The sequence below is a fragment of the Pteropus alecto genome, unplaced genomic scaffold (genome assembly GCF_000325575.1).
Source record: "Pteropus alecto unplaced genomic scaffold, ASM32557v1 scaffold131, whole genome shotgun sequence".
Lineage (NCBI taxonomy): Eukaryota > Metazoa > Chordata > Mammalia > Chiroptera > Pteropodidae > Pteropus > Pteropus alecto.
Window position 1 is genome coordinate 2,035,317 of NW_006434709.1, and position 26,778 is coordinate 2,062,094.

At 35.1% G+C, this 26,778-nt stretch overlaps 1 protein-coding gene across 5 annotated transcripts; it reads left to right on the forward strand.

Annotated features, from left to right (window-relative positions):
- On the forward strand, positions 1 to 25,660 carry CUNH2orf42 (chromosome unknown C2orf42 homolog). Of its 5 annotated transcripts, none has more exons than XM_015587470.2 (10): positions 1 to 74; positions 6,363 to 6,641; positions 7,022 to 7,857; positions 9,346 to 9,456; positions 11,139 to 11,243; positions 12,743 to 12,847; positions 15,205 to 15,312; positions 16,601 to 16,701; positions 18,077 to 18,239; positions 24,554 to 25,660. In XM_015587470.2, the coding sequence occupies exons 3-10, from the start codon at positions 7,035 to 7,037 to the stop codon at positions 24,760 to 24,762; spliced, it is 1,725 nt and encodes a 574-aa protein (XP_015442956.1). In that variant the 5' UTR covers positions 1 to 74; positions 6,363 to 6,641; positions 7,022 to 7,034; the 3' UTR covers positions 24,763 to 25,660. The 5 variants fall into 5 exon arrangements, with proteins under 5 accessions (XP_015442956.1, XP_006909577.1, XP_015442958.1 ...); XM_006909515.3 differs by having other exon boundaries at positions 19 to 127; XM_015587471.2 differs by lacking the exon at positions 1 to 74 and adding an exon at positions 191 to 535.
- Positions 25,661 to 26,778: the final 1,118 nt, after the last annotated feature.

Below are 26,778 nucleotides of genomic sequence, written 5' to 3' on the forward strand. Positions count from 1 at the left end.
TGACCAATAACGACTGTCGTTACAGAGAACGGTTTGGCCGCGTTTGTAAAAGACCGCGGCAGGCGAAGAGAGAGGTGAGGGCGGTCATCAGCGTGGGGCCCTGGGACCGCGGGGGGGCGCAGAGCAGGTAAGAGGGCTGTGTTGACAGAAGGCGGGGGCGGCGGGGGACAAGGGTGTAGAGCCTGGAATCCCAATGGAAAGCTTGTCCATGTAGCAGGCTGCCAGCCAGGTGATGCTTCTGATTAGGCCTGCTTAGGACCGGAAGTGAGCCGTCGCGCGGGGAGGACGCCGGGAAACAGGTCCCGGGTGGTGCGTCTGGGGGCGGGCCGAGTCCCGGAAGCCAGGCGCTAGGTTCGCGTTCCGCAGTCCCGTTCTCATACGCATCTCCCCATTGTCCCGGCGGCCTTTCTGCGGTTTTCCAGGCCGTGCAGGGTAATGAGACCCCTGGACCAGGAGTCGAGAGTTCTGGCTTCTCGGCTTCCCCCTTCGTCTCACTTGTGGTTTGACAAAGAACCCAGCAGGTTCCAAACTTAAGGTAGATTATCTGGTAGCTGGCTATGAGACATTCGTCATATCATTACTTTCTCTGAGCAAATTTCCTCATTTCTAAAAATGAGTAAAATAGTACTTCTGTTACAGGATCACGGTGAACAGTGCTTGAGTAAATACATGGGAAGGGCTTACTTGTACTCAGTAAACGTGTTAGCAAGTTTTGTTTTATTCATAATGATCATTCGATTTCTTCACTGACTGCTTCACGGGCATTAAACAGCATCCACCAAACTGTATAGCTCTACAGCCAAATAGTACCTGGGTGAAAACCCACCACTTCCAGGGAGCATTCATGTGTTAGCCCCTCCAGCACCAGTCCATTTACACCATCGTTCCGAGGACACCCTTTTACAGGCAGGATTCAAAAACAGGTTCTTTACAAGTTGTGTTACTTGTTTTGTTGCGGTTTCTGTGAATTGGGTAGGAGAGAATGAACACAGAAGACACACAGACACAGACAGGGTCATGTTTGTATATGCTTTCAGTATAGACTCTAATAAGTGATACTAGTACATGTTTAAAATCCAAATATTTGAAAACCGTGAAATGTAATTCTTCTTCCTACTTTCTATTTCCTAAGTCTCAAGTCAGTTCTGAAGCAATAGATATTCTGTATGTGTGTATCACCCCATCTTTTTAAAATCAAGAGTAACATACACGAAGTACTACACCTTTTTTCACTGCACAGTCTGTCTTAATACTTGTTCCTTATCAATACATATAGATCTGTCTGATTCTTTTTAGTGGTTTTATACTGGTATATTGTACGATTACACCATAATGTAGTCAGCTCTTAGACTGTTTCTATTCTTGTGCAGTTATGGGTAACCCGTCATGGAGTACCCCCATACATACTTTGTGTACACGTGGGAATGTAACTCATGAAAAGTGGAATTGCTAAGTCAAAGTATGTGGTTTACATTTATTTTATTTACATCCGTTAGCATGAGATGTTTTTCCATTTTTTAGGTCTTTAATTTCTTTCAGTGATGTTTTGCAGTTTTCAGTGTACATCTTTCACTGCTTTTGTTGCTCAGTTTGTTTTTGTCTTTGGACTTAGTTTATGATATTTTTTTTCATGTAGAAAATTTTTCTGTGTAATCAGATATCAGTTTTAATTTTAAAATGGGCAAAATATTTAAATAACTATTTCCCCAAAGAGATAGATACATGGCAAAATAAACGTGAGAAATGTTGCTCAATATCATTATTAATTGGAGAAATACAAGTTAAAACCACAATTAGATACCACTTCACACTCACAAATTAAATGGCTGTAATCAAGAAGACAATATTGTGTTGGCCCTAAAGTAAAGAAACAGGAACTCTCTTATGTTGATGGTGTGAATGTAAAATTGTACAGCCATTTTCACAGCTTCTTAAGTAGTTAAACAGAAACTTACCATACGACCCAGTTATTCCACTTGTAGGTGTCTGCTCAAGAGAAATGAAGACATTTGTCTACACAAAGAGTTGTATGTTAATGTTCTCAACATCAGTGTTCATACTAGCCAAAAATTGGAAACAATCCAAATATCTGCTGGTGAATGGATAAACAAAATGATATATCCATATAATGGAATACCATTCAGCAATCTAAAGGAAGGAAGTACAGATACATACTACAATGTGATTGAACCTTGAAAACATTATGTTGAGTGAAAGAAGCCAGACACAGAACGCCACATATTGTATGATTCAATCTAAATGAATGTCCTGAAAAAGTAAATCTATAAAGACAGAAAGCAGATTAGTAATTGCCTGGGGATAGGAATAGTGATTGACTGAAAACAGCAAGAGGGATCTTTTGTGGATGATGGAAGTATTCTAAAATTGGATTATAGTGATAGATGTCCAACTCTATACATTTAGTAAATATTGAATTGTACACTTAAAATGGGTGAATTTTATGGTATGTAAAATACACTTCGATAAATAAGTGTTTTTAGAAAACACTGGTACAGTCAGGAAAAAATTTAATCTGTATTTTGTGTTTTCTGGATTTTGTGTCATTTAGGCCATCATTCTGATATCTTTAAAATATACTTTTAAAATTCTCCCCCTTTTTTTATTCTACTATCTTAACAATTCCACTTTTGTGCTTATCTGCCTGGAATTTATTTGAGTATAGAAAGTGAGATAGGGGGAATAAGATATTTTTAATGATAATGTTTGCTCTTAACTTTCCTTTTATATAATTTTTGAAATTTAGTAAATTAGTTATTGGTCAAAATTATGTGGATCCCCTCACTTTGTTCACGTTTAAAATCACTGATGTGGTTTTCAGATATTTTTAGAAGTAGAACCTTTTTCTTCCAATAAAATCTTATTCTGTACCCTAATAAATTTTTAAGGAAACTAGAAAGAATGTTCAGAATCTATTCTGAAATATGTGCATCTATGAACTAAGATAAATGTTTAGGATGTTCATTGCAGTATTGTCTAGAACTAAAAACCCAGGGTAGAGCTAGTTAAACAATGGTATATTCACACTCCAGATTACTGTATGGCCATTAAAATGGTGTTTAGAGCCTTTCGTGCTGACATGGAAAGAAAGCTATGATAAAATGTTAAGAAAAACTTCAGAGCAATGTATATAATGCAATTCCATTTTTCTAAAAACAAATAACCTACATTTATATATACATTTATTTATAATGTAAAGAAAATAATCTGGTGGATATATGCCAGCCTACTAACTGTAGTTACTCTTTAGTAGTAGGGGTTTTGGAGGGGGATGTGGGAATAGTGGCAGTGCTAGGAAAAGGGCATAAAGGGGTCTTATATTATAATTTTGTAAGATGACTATTTTAATCTCTAAATTTTTTAATTTACATTTTTTAAAAGATTACATATTTACACGATTTAAAATGTGAAAATTAATAAACAGAAACCTCTTTTAAAATGAAGTCAGGAAGCTAGAAGGGAGAACTCTCCTACAGGTGTCATTCAACACACTACTGAACCCAACAGGAAGATACTACCTTGCATATCTCAGAAGAAATGATATTACTTTACTACTTCAATAGGAGGGAAAAAGATTCCTCTTAGCCCAGTAACAGCCAAAGGGAGACTGCCATAACTCAGCCAATGAAAAGTCACTGTACTTTGAACTTTCAGTTTCCTCCAATGGACTCTTTTTTTTTTTTTACAAATAGTGGCTCCTAGGTTTATAAAAGCGTTCCCCTCCTTTATTTCTCTGAACTCGCATGTGGTTCGCCATTAGATTACATGCCCCAAATTGCAATTCTTTGTTGTTCCCAAATGAACCCATTTTGCTGGAGAAATATCTGGCTATTTGTTTAAGGTCAACAAAAATAAACTATAAAGGTATGCAGTAAAAAGTTTCCCTCCCACACTTGTCCCATATTCACCAATAAAGTAACTATTATTAGTTTATCCTTTTAGAGAGTTTTAAACATTTGTATTTCATTTACAAGCTAATACAAATTTGTTTCCTCCAGCCTCTTATACACAATTGACAGTATATTATAAATGGTGTTTTGCATCTTCTTTTTCTACTTAACATTTCTTAAAAGTCCGAAAGATCAACACATAAAACACTTTCTCAGTCTTTTTTTAAACAGCCGTGAAAGTATTTTATTTTTTGAAAAAGTATTCCGTTATATGGATATACCATAATTAATTTAACCAGTTCCTTTTTGATGGACATTACATTATTTCTAATATTTTCCTGTTACAGAAATGTGGTAGTATATCTGTAAGATAAATTCTTATTAGTGGAATTACTGGGTCAAAAGGAATATGCAGAGCAAGTATAAGCCCAAATTGAAGAGTATTTGATAAAATATCTGACTCTTCAATTGCCAAGATTATGGAAAACAAGAAAAGACAAATTCATAGATCCGAGAAAACTAAGGAGAAATGACAACTAAGTGCAATGTGGTGTCTTGAATTGGATCTTGGAACAGTGAAAAGAACAAAGTCTAGAGTTTAGTTAATAATAATGTACTAATGTTGGCTTCTTAGTTTTGACAAACGTCCCATGGTAGTACATGATGTATTCTATATTTTCTGAAAATGTGGTATTATTCTAAAATAAAAAGTTTATTCTTAGAAAAAGGACATTAGTGGAAAAACTGCTGAACTCCAAATAAAGTCTGTAGCACAGTTAACAGTATTGTACCAATGTTAAAACGTTAGTTTTGACAAATTTCCCGCAGTTATTAAGATGTTAACATTTGGAGAAGCTGGGTGAAGAGGATACAGGAACTCTGTGTACTATCTTTGTACCTTTTCTATAAATCTAAAATATTCCAAAATTAAAAATTTTTTAAAAATAAATGTGCATTTGCAATTTTGAAAGATACTAACAAATTGCCCTCTACAGAGCGTAACTGAAAAAATAAAAGAAAAAAATTAAAAAAAAGTGGAATTCCTGTGAATGCTAAAAACTACAGCACCTTAAGGCTTCACCATTTAATTGGCAAACCAGTTTCTCCCATAATGAGCAAAGTTGTTCTTTTTTCCACTTTAATGATATGGTAAATCATCATTATCGATGTAATTTTTAGCTAAGCTCTTTCACATATATATAATTTTTTTTCTATTTTGCAAATGAAAAACAACCTGAAGCTCAAAAGTTAAAAGTCTTATTTACAGAGATAATTGGTGGTAAAGGGCAAACTAAATCCTCCATCTTTTGACTTTGGAATAACATTCCCTCCGAAGAACTCATGTTTGGCCGAATGAGAATACCTAATAATTCTTACTATCTAGAGACATTTTTGGTTTTTTTTTTTTTTACAACTTGTGAAGAAGGCAAGTGGGGACTGCTCCTGGCATTTAGACCAAGGATACTACTGAATATCCTGCAATGCATAGGATACCCTTCTACAACCAAGAATTACCCAGCCCTAAATGTCAGTAGTGCTAAGGTGGAGAAACTCTGCTATATAGATCATATTTCACAAAGCTTTATGCACTGTGATACTCAGTAAATATTCAGTTGGAGGATTAGTTCATTCTTAGACTTTTGTACTTTTCAGTTTGTTAATCAGTGGACTATAAAATATGAGGAGGGAAAATATTGGGGTCAAGGGGGAAAATCAATGCTAACAGCCTATTTCAGAATCACAAGCAGATTACCTTTTTAAAAAAGTATTAAAAAATACTGAACTTTAGTTAATATGCATGCCGAACTGATGTCTACAACTTACTTTTAAATACATCGAAGTATAAGCAGGATTGATGGAGAAGGATGGATAGATACAGTGAAATGCTACTTATAGAATCTAGTGGGTGAGTATATGGAGATGCAGTGTATAAGTGTTACTTTTTTATATGTTTGAAATTTTTCATAATATTGGTAAATTAAAAGCAGGGTTCGTTCACACTCTTAGCAGGCATTGGGTTAGTGGAAACCGCATTGCTAATTTTGCTGGGTGACCTCAGGCAAGGTACTTTTTTTTTTGCAAGTTGCTTTTTAATTTTCATCTGAAGAATGGTTTCGTTTGGCTCAAATAAGATACTAATATTGTGAAGTTCAAATGAAATAATGTGAAAGCACTTGGAATAGCATAATGTGCTCTAAAACTAATATATTACTATTAGGAGAATGAGTGTTTGACCAATTATATACTATAGCTCTAGGTGTTCTTGACAACTCCCTGTGTAATGACATTAGCACTATTTTACCTTCTTGCAATTGTAAGTACAAAACAACCATTTCCATGCCAATTTCTGTCAAATATTTCTCAAATATTTATGAAAGACTTAGATTCCTCTTCTGAGGAAAGAATCATTATGTCTTTGTATAACTTTAATATTTTTTCTTGTTTTACTTGTAGACTGCCAAAATCTCCACTTAGGGCAGTTGGAATCTTCTTTGATTGTGAAACATTGGGCAGGAGCTTTGCCATTGGCTGGCCAAGGAGGGCATAGAATGTCTACATTGTTACACCATGGAGTTCAAACTTCAGAAGGCTTTGGATTAAGCAGTAACATTTACTCTGTAAATGATTATGTCTTCACCTGTCCTCTGTGATCATCACAAACTAATGAAACACCTTTTAGGCCTTATGAATTTAGGTCACACTGTTTTCTGGATGCTCTGGCAGCTCTTACAGGTAGGATTGGGCTGGGTTTTGTGAAGAATGATGGAAGGGAAAGAAGTAACCATTCACATTGTCCAGTCCTTGCTCAAGTTAAACATTGTGCATATAGAGATTAGGTTAATTAATCTAGGTTGTTGTATAGGACAGGATTGAACCTAAAGAAATGCTTTAGTTGTTATGTTAGGATATTTCAAAATATAAGAGAGATGAAAGGCAATGTTTTACTTTCATTTTGCTTGAGGATTTAAATTGATGTTCTGTTTTTTAAGGACACAATTTGAAAATAGTGGATAGCTTCTTTACGTTTCACTTTCTGTACTAAATCATAAGTGATTTTAACTTTGTGTGTATATGATGTATACTCATGCTGATGGCCTTATTGCCTTTTCTAGGGGCCTGTGAAAAATGGAACCAAACTCTCTGAGGACTAAAGTCCCAGCTTTCTTATCTGATTTGGGGAAGGCTACATTGAGGGGAATCAGAAAGTGTCCTCGATGCGGCACATACAATGGAACCCGGGGACTGAGCTGTAAAAACAAGACATGTGGAACCATATTCCGCTATGGTGCACGGAAGCAGCCTAGTGTTGAAGCTGTCAAAATCATAACAGGCTCTGATCTGCAGGTCTACTCAGTGCGGCAAAGAGACCGGGGCCCTGATTACCGATGCTTTGTGGAGCTAGGTGTTTCAGAGACGACAATCCAGACAGTGGATGGGACGATCATCACTCAGCTGAGCTCTGGACGGTGTTATGTTCCCTCATGCCTGAAAGCTGCCACCCAGGGCGTTGTGGAAAACCAGTGCCAGCACATCAAGCTGGCAGTGAACTGCCAGGCAGAGGCCACTCCTCTGACTCTAAAGAGCTCAGTCCTGAATGCAATGCAGGCCTCCCCAGAAACCAAGCAAACTATCTGGCAGTTGGCCACAGAACCCACAGGTCCCCTTGTACAGAGAATTACTAAAAACATTTTGGTGGTGAAATGCAAGGCAAGCCAGAAACATAGTTTGGGGTATTTGCATACATCCTTTGTGCAGAAAATCAGTGCCAAAAGCTTGCCCGAGCGCCGTTTCTTCTGCTCCTGCCAGACTCTGAAATCGCACAAGTCGAATGCCTCCAAGGATGAGGCAGCCCAGAGATGCATTCATTTCTTTGCTTGCATCTGTGCCTTTGCCAGTGACGAGACATTGGCTCAGGAATTCTCAGACTTCCTAAATTTTGATTCCAGCGGTAGGTGGTATGGTTGACACAGTGTTTTTCTAAAATGGCAATGAAAGAGTTCCACTGATGGCATTTGGAGATTGTCCTAGCAACCTTCAGAAGCAGTTGCTAGATAATTCAAATGAAAAGCATTCCTTCTTTTAATCCCAGTCAGCACTTGCATAAAGGTTGGTTGGTTGGTTGATTGGTTGGTTGGTTGGTTGGTTGAAATTAATGATCAAAAGAATCAGACATTTTTATTGAGACAGTGAATCTAGCAAAGTTAGCTTTGCTTTTAATTTTTTTTTACTCTTCCACAGATACCCTATATTAATAAAAAAAACAACAAAAAAATCCCTTTTATTTGGCTTTGCTTGTTTCTCAAAAAGTTGGGAAAAACAAGGATCTTGCTCAAAAAAAGACCTTTAGAAGTGTTGTTAATATTTTTATCTTGCAGATGCTTTTTATTTTCACTTCTTAATGATCTTTAGTTGGCAGTAGCTCTCAACTTTTTAGTTTTACATTTCTCTGTAGAGCCTCCTATCACATTAATGTTCTTTTAAGGAAGTTTTTTTTTTTTTTAATGTAGGTCCATAGTCTCTTTTTTAACTAAATTTATTTTAGGTGACATTGGTTAATAACATTAATAAATTTCAGGTGTACAATTCCATAATATATCATCTGTATATTGAATTGTATGTTCACCACTCATAGTCTGGTCTCCCTCCGTCACCATATATTTGACCCACTTTACCCTTTTTATCCTCCCCAAACCCCCTTTCCCCTCTGGTGACCTTCAAACTATTGTCTGTGTCTATGAGTTTGTAGGTTTGTTTTATTAGTTCATTTGTTGCTTTCTGTTTTATATCCCACATAAGAGTGAATTCATATTGTTCTTGTCCTTTTCTGTCTGAATTATTTTGCTTAGCATGGCACTCTCAAGATCCATCCATGGAGTCACAAATGTCAATATTTCAATCTTTCTAATGACTGAGTAGTATTCCATTGTATATATGTACTATATCTTCTTTATGCAGTCATTCATTGAAGGGACACATAGGTTGTTTCCATATTTTGGCTACCGTGGTTAACACTGCAATGAACATAGGGGTACGTATATCTTTACAAATAAATGTTTTCAAATTTTTTGGGTAAGTACCCAGAAGAGGGATTGCTGGTCATAAAGTAGCTCTATTCTTATTTTTTTTGAGGAACCTACATAGTATTTTCCATAGTGGCTGTACCAATTCACGTTCCCACCAGCAGTGTATAAGGGTTTCTTTTTCTCCAGTTTCCTCTCCAACACTTGTTATTTCTTGTCTTATTGATAATAGACATTCTAACAGATGTGAGGTGGTATCTCATTGTGGTTTTGATTTGCATTTCAAAGGAACTTATTTTAATGCCAGCAATCACTTCATTGTTTGGTGATTTGGGTTTTTATAAAATAATTTTTTTCTTGGTAGGGGCTCATACTTCTTCTTAGAGTTAATAATTCAGAAATCGGTTCTGTTTTAGGTCTTAAAGAGATTATTGTGCCCCAGTTGGGCTGCCATTCAGAATCAACTGTATCAGCTTGTGAGTCTCCTGCCTCTAAGGCAAAGAAGAGGAGAAAGGATGAAGTATCTGGTGAGAAGTTGTTTGGTTTGTTTGATGGTATTATCTTTAGAGATTGTTTTATATGTTTCACTGAATCTCAGCAATTACAAGAAATAGTTTTTATGTTTTTTTTTTTCCTGAAAGTTTTACCTTCCATTAACGATTGTCCAGTCAAGCTCAAAATTAGTTTTACTGGCCAAATATAAGATCCAGCCAGATTCCACTCTTATTACTGAATATGTTTGTTCAGCCCTTAAACATTTAGCCTAGTCTTATACTTGAACCTGCCTTAGGACAGTGTTATGAGGTTTTTATCCCTGGAGTGTTTTTAAAAACTTGACAATGGTTAATTATATTTTTCACACTATTTTAGGAATATAGTTTGTTACTTGCATTTTCAACATGTGGCATCATATAGATAGTTTCTTTTCTCAGATAATACCAGTGTCAATTAAGGACTCATATACATCATATGAAAATTCTGCAGAACCCTAGTAGTGTCAAAAGATCTAGACTCTATATGACAAAAAGAAAATATTACCTGGACCACAAATGTGAACCAAACTCCAAACTCACTAGTGAACAGAGAAATGCATACATTTTACAAATACAAAATTAGAATAAAATACTTTTTACTACCAAATTAAAAAGTAATGAGACTCAAAGGTGAAATTTGGGCTCTCTGGAATGGCAAGTGTAGTGTAAATTGCCATAGTCATTTGTAAAAGTAGTTTGCAATATCCGCTAAGAACCTTAAAAATGTACCTACCCATAGGGAATGTTGCTTGAGGTGGGTCAGATGGTCATGCACAGGAGTTTTGGTGCTGGGAAGTTGGGAAAAGATGGAGACCAAAGTGGCATGATTATTTTTGTGTTTTTAAGAGGTAATTATGGCAGCAGTATAGAGCAGAGATTGTTGTTAAATGTTTACTTGTTGGTCTTTCCTGGGAAAATTTGCAGTTCAAAAAATAAAGTTCCTTGGACACAGTAGTCTACTTGTAAATAATGTTTTTTAAGGAAATTATCTTTGGTACAGGAAAAGCATTTTGTCCAGAGATGCTCATTTTATGGTTATTTATAATACTGAAAACTTAGAAACAACTAAGGGCCAGCCACTGCGGATAGTTAAATGAACCATGATAAAGCCACTTGATAGAATATAAGGCAACTATTAAAAATTATCATAAAGAATTTGGAGAAATATTTAGATTACTCAGTAGCCAGATGAAGTACATACTGTTCAAACTTGACTTCTAGATAAATAATGAATAATTTTTGAGTATAAGTATCTCCCATGCAACATTTGGAACATATATATGCTAAAAACTTACTCATTTATTTTAAATTTTTAAAAATTTCATTAAATCTGGCAACCCTGATAAAATCACAGCTACTTAAAAATCACAAAATCAGCAAAGCAATCTGTTCATAGAAAAAATGGAAGATAGTTCACGAGAAAATTAACGATTGTCTGAGAGGTGGGAGCAATGGGTGAATTTTTTTCTTCCTTTCACTTCTGGTTCCCTCCCAATTTTCTGTTAAGCTTCAGAAACTTGAATGTTATATATAAAGGCTAATGCTAATTCTAGATACTGAAGCTAACTTAGAAATTACCAAAGTCTTTTTATGTTTTAGACTCTTCAGAAATTAATATCGAATTGACTTATATTCTACAGACATGTTATTAAACACTATAATGATTTGTGGTTTAGGTGCACAGACGAACAGTTCACTGTTGCCTCAAGATGCAGTGAGCAGTAATCTAAGAAAAAGTGGCCTGAAAAAGCCTGTGGTTGCTTCTTCATTAAAAAGGCAGGGTAAGTTTCCCTGCCCCAGAATAGGCTAAAGAGGTGGAAAATCATCCTGAAGAAGCTAAAAGTGATAAATCCAAAGAAACATTGCATGTTGTCTCCTAAGGAGTGCTAAGATGAACACTAGCAGGCACCGAGGCTGAGGTCTGTCCTGTCCCACTGGTCTCAAATCATGCTCAAAACCAAATTATGCTTTTAAATAACAAATACAACAAAAGTTACCAACATGTTTTGGCAGCAGGTATTTTGCAGGTTTTTTTTCCTCTTGGGTATTACCCACATGCAGTTGGTATGGAGATTTAAAGTTGAAGAAGAAACACGTTTTGTAATTATTCAGTGATAAATGTTTGTTGAGAAAGACCGATATAATCTGTTCTCCAAAGTTAGTAGAGTTTGAAAACATACCTAAAAGCAATAGCATAGCTATTGTTCTGAATTTATGAGACAGGATAACTTAATTTGAACACAACATATATTTATATATATATATATATATATATATCTCTCACTTTCCTACTGAGTATAAATAAAAACTGTAGAAAATATAAAAGGCAACTCTCCTCATACATTGTATAAAAATCATTTAGTCAGACTCTTCACTGTATACCATCTACTTTTTGACTTTTGCTCCATGTTCACATGTTTACCTATTTAAAGAGATTTGTTTTAATTTAATGATTATATGCTATGTGTATTTTGTCATAAAAATCTTGAATGCCCTCCCCCATAAATTTGTTTAGTTCAATTTTGGTAGTATTTATTGAATACCTATGGTATGGTTAGCTATGTAATATGGATGGGTTCCTGTCCTCATACTCTGATTTTGAAGAGCAATACATAAATATAAAATAATTAAGACCAAATCTTAATTAACTAATGAAGAACTTATATATTCTGAATTTATGAGACATAATAAATGTTTTTGGAAGGTCAGGTAGTAAACAGGTCGGTTGTATCAGGTAGAAAATTTAAAAACTATTATTACTTCCTTTGGCACAAAGAAGAAAGAAAAATAGCTTTTAATTTAAATGATCACTATATACATTGATCTATGAGAATTTCAATTTCAAATGGATAGTAGTTAAGGCATTGTATCTCAACAAAAGGGAATATACTTCAGATGTGTGAAGACATTTCAGGAGAAGTAAAATAGAATGGTAAGTCTATTCATACAGACATGTTAATCAGAAATAAGACCAATTAATCTCTAAAACAGCCATTCTTCAAATTGCAGTTTAGTGTTGAAAGACTGCAAACTTTTTGTAGTTACTACTATTATTGGACCTGTTAATATCACAGAGCTTTTCATTTCTTTTTTCCTAAATGGATTCTTAAAAAAAAAAAAAATCCTAGACTCTTCCATTTTACTTAATTTGTCTGAATTTCAGCTTCTTTGTTTTTTTTTAATCTCCGCAAACTCCTTAGCTTTTTCAAACTTCAATTAACTCTTTATACTGTAAGAAAAGATAAAAGTTACTAAAGAGTTGTTTTTTTGTTTTTCTTAGCTTGTGGTCAGCTGTTAGATGAGGCACAAGTGACCTTATCCTTCCAAGACTGGCTGGCTAGTGTCACAGAACGCATCCACCAGACCATGCACTATCAGTTTGATGGTAAGTATTGGTCACCTAACTGGGCTATTGCTGAAAGTAGGAGAAATTAAAGTAATTGTACTGTTTTGATAAGAAAAGTAACTGGGCTTGACTACGGCGTGCACTGGGCTACAAAAAAAGTACACATCTAAGTGAAAGAAAGGAATAGTCACATAATTTAAATACAAGATAAGCAAAATGAATTGAGAGATGGAAGAGGAAAAACACAGCAGATAACATGTAAAAATAGATAGCTTGATCTTGGCATGTGCGTGTGTGCATGCGTGTATGTGTGCCTGCATGCTACCAAATCCTCAGGAGATCATTCTAATTCTCAAACTTAAAATTGAAGAAAGGGGGTAGAAAGTTTAGACAAAATCTAACCATATGAGACTAAAATAGTTATATAATATCACACAGACATGCTAAGGAAAATTGGAGAACACAGGCTAGATTTGAGTGTCATTGTGATAGCCTCATGGAACCTCAGCAATTTCAGAGGTGGACCATCCAGCTAGTCCTTGCCCATTGCCTTGAAAGCATCCTCGATGGATGGTTTTCCAGGCTTTTTCCAGTGATGAGGAGGTCACTGCCTTTTGATGTAGATCATAACATTGTTGAACAGTGATAGCTGTGAGGACGGTCCACTCATGTTAAGTGGACATGTTTGCTTATAATATTTCTGTTGGTTCTAGTTCTGCACTGTAGCCACACGGAATAGGTCTGCTCTTGTTTCCAAAATTACAGTCCCTACCACTGCACACACACCCGTTGCCCTGCCTGATAGGTCTCCCCTTTTCCAAGCAGTACATCTCAGGTCTTCAAACATTCCTCATGGCATATTTACAGACCTCATATCATTTTGATGTTCTTTGCTGAATATGTTGCAATTTGTGAATATCATTTTTTAAAATAATGTACCTTAAACTGAGTAGTAGCCTGATGGCAGACACTCAGTAAAAGAAGATAAGTTTTGAAGGATTAGAACAGTTATGACTTCAAGATGAGGAAACAGATAAGAAAGGAGGTCTTGAGATATATGCTTAGTTTTATTTATATTAATTCAGAATAAATAAAACTTCAGAACTTTTTAGAAAAGTAAACTAAGGAGAGTTAAAGAGAGAATCTGTGTTTTTCTTTAAAAGAGTTATTGTTTGAAATAATATAGTGAATACCTACTAACTCACCTCACAAAACAGAAAACAGAACATTGATAATAATGTAAGCTATACACTGTGGCCCTTCACCATCTCCATTACTTCACCTTTGTCCAAGTCACTGTCAGCTCTCTCCTGGACTGTGAGTCAGTCTCTTTTATGAGGGCTTTCCAAGATTAATTTGTAAACCTTAGCTCTAGCTTAGCTGAGTTCTGGTGAGTTAGCATTGCTTTTAGAGCTGTAATGATCTGTGTATGTAGCCCATAATCTAATTTTAAGATGAAAGATTTTAAAATTCCTTTGTATGGTGACTTCTCTAAACTGTCCAGATATTAATATTTTAGTGCCTCAGAAAGCAGTGACAACTTTGTCATTGCCATTCTGCACACAGTAAAGTAGGCAAAATCAATTGAAAGAATGTAAAGTCTCTATATAATTCTAGAAAACCTTTCATTTTAATTTTTCTTGGCTCTACCTTTGTTTCAAAAAGGCATGTGAGCTATCTTTAAGAGTCTTTCTTTAAGAGACTTTAAGTTGTATGTTTATCCACATGGTTGTGGATGTTTTCCCTTTGCTGGAGCTAAGTTGCCCCTTGGGCATAGAATTTTTTTAAGGAAAACTCAGAACTCTTTCTGTTGACTTTTTGTTGACCTAGTGTCTTGTAAGTTTCTTTAAGAGGTCGTTAAGTATTTTCAAACGTTTTACCGGCTTTGAGATAATATTTGGAGAGAAAGGCTGATATTTATTAGCTAAATAGTGTCCTAATGTTGCAGTCTCTGGCATTCATGGTCCTGACAGTCTGAGAGAGAGCATGCAGTTCCTTGCTTAGACACAAATGCATATAGCAGGCCCCTGAGGATAGTAAGCAGGAGTGAATCAAGTTTGCCTTCTCAACTCAGACTTATTGTTCTCATCTCATTTCATATATCCTTTCAAGGGAGAGGTCTGTGAGGTGGTGGTGTTTATAAAATTGGGGATTTGAAAAGTTATCCTTGGTGGATGACAAGGATCTGCTATATTTTTTATGACTTCAAGGAATCAGGGGTAGGGACTGATGACAGTGCTTGATGCATAAAGGTCAAAGCTTTCTTTTTGCCTCTGAAGAAATCTCAGTGGTATTTTTAGTAATTACTGTCCCTCAATTCCATTTCTTCCACCTTTCCCTACACATCAGAAAGTCTATTGAGTTTCTTTAAATGAGTTTCTTCTTATTTCCTAAAGGCAAACCAGAGCCACTGGTGTTCCATATTCCTCAGTCCTTTTTTGATGCCTTGCAACAGAGAATATCTATAGGAAGTACAAAAAAACGGCTTCCCAACTCCACCACAGGTATGAGAATTTTTTCATAAGGAATAGCAATATATGTCTTGACTTTAGAGAATTACATTTGGGAAAATGGTGTGGCATTTTCAGGATTAGGACTTCTTGTCACATGCTGAGAGCATGAAGTTAACCAATCAGGTCTTAGAATAATGGCCATACTCTCTAAAGGCCCCATACTTATTTTAGTGCAAGTTAATGGAACAATTCAGAAAGCACAGATTTGGTAAGCAAGTGCAATGAAGATGCTCACCATATTTTCTAGATATGAACCAATTTCAATAAAAGCTTTGCAGTTCTAATTGTTGTTTGGGCTGGCTTCTTGGAAGCATATTACAGTATATATCCAAAACTAAAACTTATTTTTCATAAAATTCTAAATTTTTGATGAAGATTTTATTTTTAGAGTAATTCTTAGGCTTGGAACACTTTATCATAACATTCTGGTACTTATTTCTTGGTTTTATATAACATCTTAGATAAACATCTTTATATAACATATTTCTACTAGAGATCTCAAGATACTTACTAGGCATTATAAGGAAATAAGAGAGAGAAAGGGAGGAAGAAAGGATTGCTCTTTGGCAGATGGCCCAACAGGAACTACAGCTAGAAATCAGTGCTACTTCTTCAGTAAGTTGTTGTTTGATGATATAATAGGAACTGTGGCACTGTTTGAGGTTTAATTCCACTTTTGAATAGTACAAGCTGTGAATCACTGTGTTTAGGTCCATGAAAATCTTTGTCCTCACAGCTTATCTGTATGACTTTTGAGGCAATGCTGATTCTTTCTTCTAGTTTAAACTTTAAGCCTAATACATTAATTTTAACCCATCCCTTAGCTAGTTTTGCAGAGTTTTGATATAATCCATTTATAATCCTGCAGGCAGGACAATGGATTGGCAACCATGTTAGCAGGCTTAAGCTCTGTGTAATTATTTTAAGGACTATGATTTGACCTCTGATATATCTAAAGTTGTGAGAGGTTGTGAGAAGCTATTTTATAATGGAGTCCTGTGTGTACAGCTTTACCAAACAAATAAGTTTCTAAGATACTAAAAATAAGTAGCATCTCAAGCATCAGAGACTTTATTTAGCAGAAATTCTTAACACTTGATTTGTCACATTTCTGCCAAACCCTATTATTTATTCGCCTCTAGAATTTCTTTTTTAAACGTGCTGAGACTCTATAAGGAAAGAGTAGCACTGCACTGAACTTTCTAGAATCTCAGTAACAAATAATGAAAGAGAATGTTATTTTTTGGTAGGCTGATTTTGTCCCCTTTTTACATTAAAGCTTTTGTTCGAAAAGATGCCTTGCCACTGGGAACCTTTTCCAAGTATACCTGGCATATCACTAATATCCTGCAAGTTAAACAAATCTTAGATACCCCTGAGGTAAGAGTCTATTTCTATAATAGTGGGAGGGAAGAGAGGGGAAGAGAAGGAAGCAAGTGTGGGAATTATATTTGCATCAGTTCTTTTAGTTATAGACACCGAAGAAAATGCTTTTTTTATACTAAGATTGTTCAGAAATATTCATGGCTTTATAGTGCTGCCTCCGATTTTAATGGGTATTCTCTCTAGTTTGAAAAAGTATTTTAGAGTATCCTTTTTCTTTGCTTTTGGGATCTGAAAGCAGGAATAATTTGTTGTAAGTAATGACCCCCTACTAGCTATTATTGTGAGCCCTAGATTAACCAGCAGGCAGCTAGAAAGTATATAAATAATTTGAGATGATATACTATTATTTGTGAAATCAGTGGGCCCAGCACAATTAAATGCTTCTCCCCAAACTGCAGTTTAGTTCTCATTAGAGTAATGATCCTTACTTAGTTTGTATTCTTTTTTGCAAGGGAAATATTAGATATTTTTAAACATTTTTTAAAGCAGATCCTGAAAATTTGAGAATATTTCCTTCTTTCAATATTGAAATATTATAGAAAATTCAGTATATGTGATTTGATGCATTAAGATTAGCTTAATTTCAAGGCATTGTTATGTTCAGAAAAAGGACAAATTGTTTGGTAGCCATAGAACTTATATATGAATCTTAGAAAAGGATTGTATTAGCACTAAAGACATTTGAGGAACTTCTTTAAATGCAGAATATCACACAGGTAGCTTCTAGCTTGAAACAAATGGTGTTTAGGGAGGCAATGAGCAACCCAAAGTAAAGTCCAGTGAGAGAAGAAAGCTAATAATCATTGAGCTTCTGTCTGTTACTTATATCACCTTATTCATGCAATGGTATTAACTGTATTTTGCAGATGAGAAACAGGCTATGAGAAGCTCACCCTGCTGTTTAGTGGCAAAGACAAAATTCAGTTCAAGTTCTGTCTGGCTCAGTCCCAAGGATGGTGTGAAGCACACAGGATGTGAGGTCAGCTGTAGGTGCTATCAATAGAGTTTTAAGGAGAAGAATGCTTCTAGCAAAGCAGTATGGGAAGGAATAAAACCAATTTTAGAGCAGGTTTGTGCCAGTAGCAGTCATGTAGCCATGAAGAACCCATGTTAGGGGTTCAGTTCAGTATGGTTTGGCTGGGATTCAAATTAAAGTTATAGAGAAAAATGGAAAGCCATGAATGTTGTAAGGGAGAAAAGGCAGATTTGTTGACAGAATTTACTTGAAAATACAAGGGGAAGTTTTAATTAATTTGAATGTACTTAATAAGGACTAATGAATATGTAAAAGATCTATTATTACCCAAGTGTTTGTCTACTTTGAAAATTTTTCCTTTCTCACCTTTCTTGGTATTGTCTCCATGTCCAGATGCCCTTGGAAATTACCCGTAGTTTTATTCAGAATCGGGATGGGACTTATGAGCTGTTTAAATGCCCTAAAGTGGAAGTAGAGAGCATAGCAGAAACCTATGGTCGTATAGAAAAGCAACCAGTGCTTCGACCCTTGGAACTAAAAACTTTTCTCAAAGTTGGTAAGTGATTGGTGGTTTCAATAGCGCATCTTCCTGTGTGATCAACCATGTGCAATACATTGTCCTAGACTTTGGATCTTGACCTTAAACAAAGAAGGCACATTTATTCATTTTGTAAAGGTAATCATGGGGATAAGGCATTTTGTTTCATTTGAGCCAATGCTCTAAAAATAAAATTATAGCAGTAACACATGTTTCTTATAGAAAAATCATAGATTTCATAAAGAAGAAAAATAAAAACCACCTGTAATCTCACTCACGATAGACCACATCACCATTAACATTTTGGTATATAAACTTTAAGACTCTTCTGTGAATGAAGAGTTTCTAAAACATGGGATTATCCTTCAGCTGCTTTTTTCACTTAATAATACATCATGAACAGCTTTCCATGCTATCTTCAACTTCATTTTTTAAACCTTTTTTATTGTTAAAAAACATACATAATATAAAATTTACCTTTTTAACCGTTTCTAAGTTCTCTGGCATTAAGCACATTCACATTGTTTTACAATCATTATCACCATCCATCTCTAAAACGTTTTCATCTTTCTCAACTGAAACTTTAGAATAGCCCATTAAACACCCCACCTCCTCCTAGTCCTCCTGCCAACCACCACTCTACTCTCTGTCTCTTTGAATTTGACTATTCAAGGTACCTCATGTAAGTAGAAGCATTATTTGTCCTTTTGTGACTGGCTTATTTCACTTAGCATAATGTCTCCAACATCCATATTGTTGCATGTGTCAAAATTTCTTTGCTTTTTAAGCCTGAATAACATTTAATTATATGTACATACCACTTTTTGTTTATCCATTCATCTGTCCATGGACACTTGGGTTGCTTCTGCCTTTGGCTATTGTGAATCTGACATTTTTAATAGCTACATAAAATTCATTAAAGTACCTCACTCTAATCAATCCTCTAAGTTGTTTCAGACTTTTTGCTGTTATAAACAGTGTTTCATTTCAGAATTAACTTCCTTATAGATAAAATTTTTATAGCCTTATTTCCTAATTTATTTAGGATATTCTTTGGGATAAATTCCTAAAATTGAAATTGGAGAGTCAAAAGTTTTGTTCATTTTTAAGGCTTTGATTGTTTTTGTCACACTGCTCTCCAGAAAGATTGTAATATTTATATAATTTACTCCTGTCAGCCATGTGTGAAAGAATTTCTTTTTTAATCTTTGTTGATTTGATAGGCAAAAAATGTTATATCACTTTTTAAATTTCTATTATCCTCAATATTGAGAGTAAACTTTTCATTTTAATCTTTCATATTTGATGAATTGCTTTTTCTTTGTCTACTTTTAATAAAATATTTTTACAGCATTATATTTTGTAAAATACATTATTTTATAGTGTTCTACAAATACTGACGTAGTCATGGAATAATTTAATAATAATAATAATGACAGCTATAACAATTAGCACTTAATGAGCACCTACTCTGTACCAGGTATTATCTTAAGTGATTTACAGTGCATTAATTCATTTAATGCTCATCAGCCCACCAAGAGTAGATTCTGTGATCCCTATTTACAGATGAATAAACTGAGTTAAACAGCTAGTAAGTGGTGGAGCTGCACTTCAATCCCAGACAATTTTGGACTCTAGAGCCTGCACTTTTAGCCTCTCTTTCCACTGAGGCTCTTTCAGGACAGTGAACTAGGACACTCTTGTTCATCACTGTACCCCAAGATAGCATAGTGCCTGGTCAAAAATAGTCACTCAGTAAAGACATGTTAAATGAAGAATGAATGAATGCTAGCCGTGATATTAATTTCTTTAGCTTTGTGATCTATCTAGCAGTCTTCCTTCATTTCTCTAGTTGTGTATTTATTCTTTTTAGAGAAATTCAGAATTTATAATTATTTCATCAAATTCTTGTGACTATATTCCTACACATGTTTTTTCCTGCTCTTATGAGTAGCAAGTTTATCATGTTTCTAACCCATTATTGCCCATGTATGGAAAGCTCTTGATTTAGTATACTTACTATCAAATTGGTCCCCTTAATGAACACCTAATAGTAATAATAGATGTTTCCCTACGTTTTCTGGGAAATTGGTTATATCACCTGAAAAATAATCATAATTTTGTTTTCTATCAAATGTTTATATATCATTTTTTTCTTGTTAAATTAGTCTTTCAAGAGCAACCAAAAATAATAGTAAAGCTAGCAGCCATGATTATCATTTTAGACTATAGAAAACTCCTCCAGTGTGTAGCATTTTCCAGGTTTGTCTGGAAGAAGAGATGGTGGTCAGTATTCTGTGAAAAAAGCATTCTATGGTCAAATAAGTTTGAGAAATGCTACATATCACATTTCTTTGATACCAAAACTCTTGATTGTAAGATGCTCAGGCAATTTAGTAATAACTTTTTTGGTAGGAAAGGAAACTTTGCTGTGTGAAAACTGTCCTGGTTTTAAGATACACTCAGATCCCAGAAAATGTTACAATTCGAGTAGGGAGGTAGTAGGGAGTAGTGTTTTAGAATATAATTTATCTCTTATAAATTCATTATATAAATTTGCATATTAAAAAGATCCTGAAATAAAAACATCTATTGAACTTTATGTTTTCCCAAACTTACTTGACCAGGGCAGACTTTTTAGGGGAATACCATTAGCATTTCACAGAATATTTTTCTGGGAAAAGCTGCTCTATATTTCACTATTAAATAGTAGGCTGTTGGTTATTGTTTACATATGAATTTTTTTATGGTTGTAACATCATATTTGGGATAGTTTATTAAGAATTTATTAAGCATTTTGATTAGGAATTAATATTAAATTTTAGGAATGCCTTTTTACCATCTTTTGATGTTTGTCTTTTGACCCACTTACAATGAATTGTATTAATAAATTTCTAATACTGACATAATCCTGTATTTCAGGAATAAATCCTACTTGATCTTTTTTCTTTTAATATGCATATAGATTCTATTTGTTAATGTTTTATTTAGGATTTTTGATTATTCATAGGGCTAGCTATCTACAGTTTCTTCTTTGGAGGCTATCTTTTGGGGGCTTGGTATTTATAGAAAATAATTTTGGAAAGCTTTGAATCAAATTAAATAACTTAGGAATCTATTTCATTAATGTTTCCAAGAATTTATTCTCTGGACCTAACCTCTTCTCACAGGTAATTCTCTAAAATATGTTAAGTTTCTTCTGATTTCCATTTGAATTCATGGTTTCTATCTTTTCATGAATCAATTTTGATGTTATTTTTCCAAAAATTCATCTATTTACATCCAAAATTTAAATTATTTTGTGAAAATTAATAAACAGAAATTTCATTTAAAATGAATTAGGGAGGCTAGAGAAAGAACTCTCAGGCAGGTGTCACTCAGTGCACAGTACTGACCCCAACACAAAGAGACTACCTTGTATCTCCCACAGGAAATGATACTACTTCGCTACCTCAGCAGGAGGAAGAAGATTCCTCCTTGCCCAATCAATAATAGCTAATGGGAGACTGCTATGACTTAGCCAATAAAAAGTCACTGGACTTTAAACTGTCAGTCTCCTCAAGTGGACTCTTACTGTACAACAGCCCCTTCCAAGTCCATAAAAGAGCATTCTTCTTTGTTTCTCTGGACTTGCTGTGGTTCACCGTTAGACCACCTGTCTCAAATTGTAGTTCTTTGTTATTCTCGAACAAACCCATTTTACTGGAGAAATATCTGGCTATTTGTTTAAGGTCAATAATGTACATTTTAATAATTTTTGGTATAGATGATAATCATATTACTTTTAAAATCTATTCTAAGTTTATAGTTATGCCCTCTACCAGAATTTTGTCTGTTTTATGGTCTTTATCAAAGAACTGACTCTTATATTTATCAATTGTTCTAAATTTGTTTTATTTTCTGCTTTTGTCTGTAATAATGTCCCCTATCTCTTTAAATCTAATATTTCCTTAGAATTATTTTATTTTTATAGCTTTTAAAGTGGCATAAGAACATTAAAGATTCTTGTTAATATTTAAATAGTCTATAATTATAGTTTAGTTTGTGTCTCTAATACTTTGTATTTAAGATTTTCAGTTGGTTGAGGCTTTTGATTTTTATATTCTTAGTTACCAATTTCTAATTTTATTATTTTGAGGTCAGAAGATGTTTTCAATATCTATTTTTTAGGAATTTAAAAATATTTTCTCACTAACCTAATATATGAATTTGTGCTAGCAAAGATGTTATTTATCTAATGTAAAGTCCTATATAGCTTTAAAATGAGTCATTATTTTATTATTTGTCTTCTTTATCTTCATTATCTCTTTGACCTGCCAAAGACTGGGTTGTGATATAATTTTCTACTATAATTATGCTTCTCTAAATGTCTTACGTTTCTTAAAAAAAAAAAAAAACAAGTCTTATATTTCTAAAAGTTTTTAAGTATTGTAATGCAGTGTTTTTGGCACATCAGAGTTATTGGCATATGTTGTATTGATCTTAAATAAACAGCCAGATATTTTTACTGCAAAATGAGTTTATTTGAAACAATAAAGCATTGCAGCTTGGGACATGTGGTGTAATGGGGAACCATGCACAAGTCCAGAGAGCAAAGAGAAGGAATTATTCTTTTGCAGAGGAAAGAGGAAGTTCAGAGGGGCTGTTGTAAACAATGAATCCACTGGAGGAAACTGGGAGTTCAAAGTGTAGTGGCTTTTCCTTGGATAAGTTTTAAAGTCTTTCATTGGCTGAGTGGTTGCCAAGCGAGGAGAAGATCCTTATTCCTGATGGAATAGCAAGGTAGAAGAAAAACATTTTCCTGATGGAGATGGAAAGTATGTCTTTTCTTGTCTGGGGTAATTGAGATGAGTGGTGGAGCTCCCCCAACAGGCCCCTCAACTCCATCCAATTTAAATAAAGTTTCTGTTCATTAATTTTTACATTGTCAGTGTAAGTTATATACTTGTCTTCGTCCATGCAGGCTGCTTTAACAGAATACCATAAACGGGATGGCTTATAAACACTATAAATTTATTTCTCCTAGTTCTGAAGGCTAGGAAGTACAAGATCAAGGCACTGGCTGATTCGATGTCTGGTGAGGGCCGGCTTCCTGGTTCATAGATGGCAATCTTTTCACATGTGTCCTCACATGACAGAAAGGGCGAAGTATCTCTCTAGGGTCTCTTTTTATAAGGGCACTCATCTCTTTTTTCAGGGCTCCACCCTCATGATCCAACTACCTCCAAAAGGCCCCACCTCCAATTGCCATTACATTGGGAATTAGGTTTTCAATTTATGAATTTTGGGTGTATACAGTCAGTCTGTATACCAAGACTTTATTAATGTAAAAGTAACTTTTGTCCTAAAAAAATCTTTGTCCAGTATTGCAACAGTGATACCAACTTTCTTTTGTTTTTCATTTTTTCTGATGTTTGCCATCCTTTTAACATTTTTTGTGACACTTTTATTTGAATCTCTTATCAACATTATATGGTTGGTTTTGATTTTTCTCCAATTTTAATAATTTATCCTCTTTATTATAATTGATGTAGTTGGTTATGTCTTCTTTTTGTATTCTGTTTTACTAAATGGACTTTGTTTTCTATGCTTAATTATCTCCATAGTTTTGAAGGTGATACCATATAGTCTAAAATTCTGCTAGTGTTTTATATTTCTCAATAGTGTTCTTTAACCTGAGTTTTTCATGTTTAAATCTTTGATCCTCTGAAATTTATTTTGAATGTATGGTACGAGGTAAGATTCTTCGACCATTTATTTCCTTCTAGGTAGTTATCTGGCTGATGCATACCATTTATTACAAGAAACATTATTTTACTAATTGAAAATGCTGCCTTTATCTTATGGTAAATTTTTATTCTATTTGTATCCATTTCAGATCTTTCTGTTTTGTTCTTTTAATCTGTCTAGACAGAAGCCAGTACCACACTCTTTTGGTTAAGAATTTGTAATATATTTTAGAACTACATTAATTTTCATTCTATTTATTTCTGGTTTCCCTGAAACTTGACTTTTTCTAGTCTCTCTTAATCTTATCCATCTGTCTTTTCTTCTCAGTCTGGGCTCTCCTTAGGATTCTTTTGGCCCTGTTTTCATAAAGTCCGGATCTTATTTTGTTTGAGGATGCCAGACAGCATCTTTGGGATAGATACAGCAGTGATAGCTTTTCCCTTCCCTTGGGTCTTCTCCTTGTTTCCTTGTTTTTCCTGGTTTTTTTTTTTTTTTAACTTTTTTCTTTTTTATTCCTGAACCGAGTAAGATCTGTCTAGACACAAATTTTGGAATTAATTATGCTAATCAGTGTTGCTTTTTTTTTTTTTTCTTGTCTTCAGGCAACACTTCTCCAGATCAAAAGGAACCAACACCTTTCATCATTGAGTGGATCCCAGACATCCTTCCCCAATCTAAGATTGGTGAGCTGAGGATCAAGTTTGAGTATGGTCACCACCGGAACGGACATGTGGCAGAGTACCAAGACCAGCGGCCCCCTCTGGACCAGTCCTTGGAATTGGCCCCTCTGACCACCATCACTTTCCCTTGAGGCAAAACAAAAGTCTTTTGCTGCTAAATTTGCACATTCCCACCCCTTGACAACTTTAAATACTAGTTAGGTACTTAGATGGCTCTGTTCCTTAGTGAACTGCTTTTAGCCAAGATGCAATTTCTCAACGCATTCAAGTGGATTCTGTTAAAGAAAAATTCTTCTTATAAATAGCCTTTTTGGTGCTGCTTTGTAGTCTTCATTATAAATGGGGTGGTATTTCTGGCTAGAGTTTTTAAAGGAACAAAAAGAAAACCAGCTAATTTTCCTTCTTAAAAGACTCACATTAGAGTGTTTCAACCTTCTTCTAATGCTCTAAGTTGTCAGCAGTACTCTGCCTTACACTAACAATGCTGGAAGGTTAATAATACTCCTGGTTAGGGCAGAATGTTAAGGACCGTCCTGGCAGAGTTCCAGTTATGCCCTTTTATTGTTATCAAATAAAGCACAGTGCCACTAGTTTTTCCCAATTATATCTCATGTTGGCCTGATTATAAAATTATAAACCTTTTGTGTGGATTTAGGTGATAGTGAAATAGGAAAAAGAAGTCCAGGTGTCAAGGGAATAATTATAAGTGAAACTAATGCTTATAATTGCTTATTCACTTGATATTTATTTTCTTCTTTATTCTCCAAAAAGTTTAACATCTGGTAAAATTCAGTTCCTACTTATGAGTTCGTTGACACAGAAGCGGAAGCCTGTTTTCAAGGAGGGAAGGGAATGAACATTTCCTATGTGCCAGGTACTTTTATTTACATACCTACTTATTCATTTTCCTCATTTAGTCCTCATTCTTTGACTTTAGGCATTACCCCTTCTTTTATAAAGTTAAAGAAACAGCCTATCTGAGGTTAAGCATCTTGCTGGAAACAGCATTAAAAATAATGTTTCATTTTACTCCAAAGTGCACTTTCTTTACACTTTATCACATTGCTTTGATATAAATTCTATATAATTCATTGACCTTGGGAAGACAAGAAAAATCCATATGAAGTAGTCTCTTAGTTTTCTTTTTATTGCAAGTAACAAAAACTCAACTCTCACCAGCTTAGGCAGGCATGGGAATAAATGACTGGTTCATGGATGCAAAATTGGGCTGGACAACCAACTTGGGTAGAGTAGGGTATAGTAATGGCAGGCTCCATCTGACCTATCTCTGCTTCTCCTGGTTCCTAACATGTCTGAAAGTATGGCTTTCACACTAGAACAGGACTAACTGCTCTACTCTCCCTGACCCAAAGGGCAAAAACTCCCAAGAAAGGAAATTGGCCTAATGTGTGTGTGGGGGAGGGGGATTGAGCATTTTTTTGTAAAGGGGGGAGCTGTGCCCCCAAAATTGGGGGATAGGTAGGCAAATTAACTGTTGTCTAGCATGTACAAATCAGGGGCTAGCTTGTGTGGAGAGCTCCCAAGTGCTTCAAACAGCAGCGGGTATCCTTGAGGAGAATCCAGGGAAGTCCATAGAGAACTCCGAACTTGCACTGGGCTTAAAGGAGAGAAGAGGTTCGGATCGGTATGGAGAAGAGAAATTAAAACTAGATGAGGCAGAAAGCCTGTCTGAAAAAGCAAGAACACTCAAGAAAACAGAGTGATTGGCCCATTCTGAGAAATCTTTCAACGTGATAACTTTGAGGACATTGGTCATAGCTTTTTGACCAAGACAAACCAGTGAGCGACAGGTAAATGCCTGGGTTTTGAAGTACTTGACTGACCCAGGAGAACCATGGGGGCCATAAAGTACATCGTGAGGCAAATGATCCACCCAAAGAGGTCCCTACTCAAGTGCTACGGTCTTCAGCCAAGACCACCCCAGCCCACCCTCAGCTGGTCAAAATCTGGAATGGAGTTCAAAGTTATATTGACTCTTTTCTAACCTGATACCCTCTCTACCAGGAGTACCAGTAGGACTTATGCATCTACTCCCAATGTCCAGACACGTCTGGAACACCATTAGCATTGACCTCATTTCAGACTCACCCCATACTCTACCCGAGTGGTGCTAGATGCTCCTACCA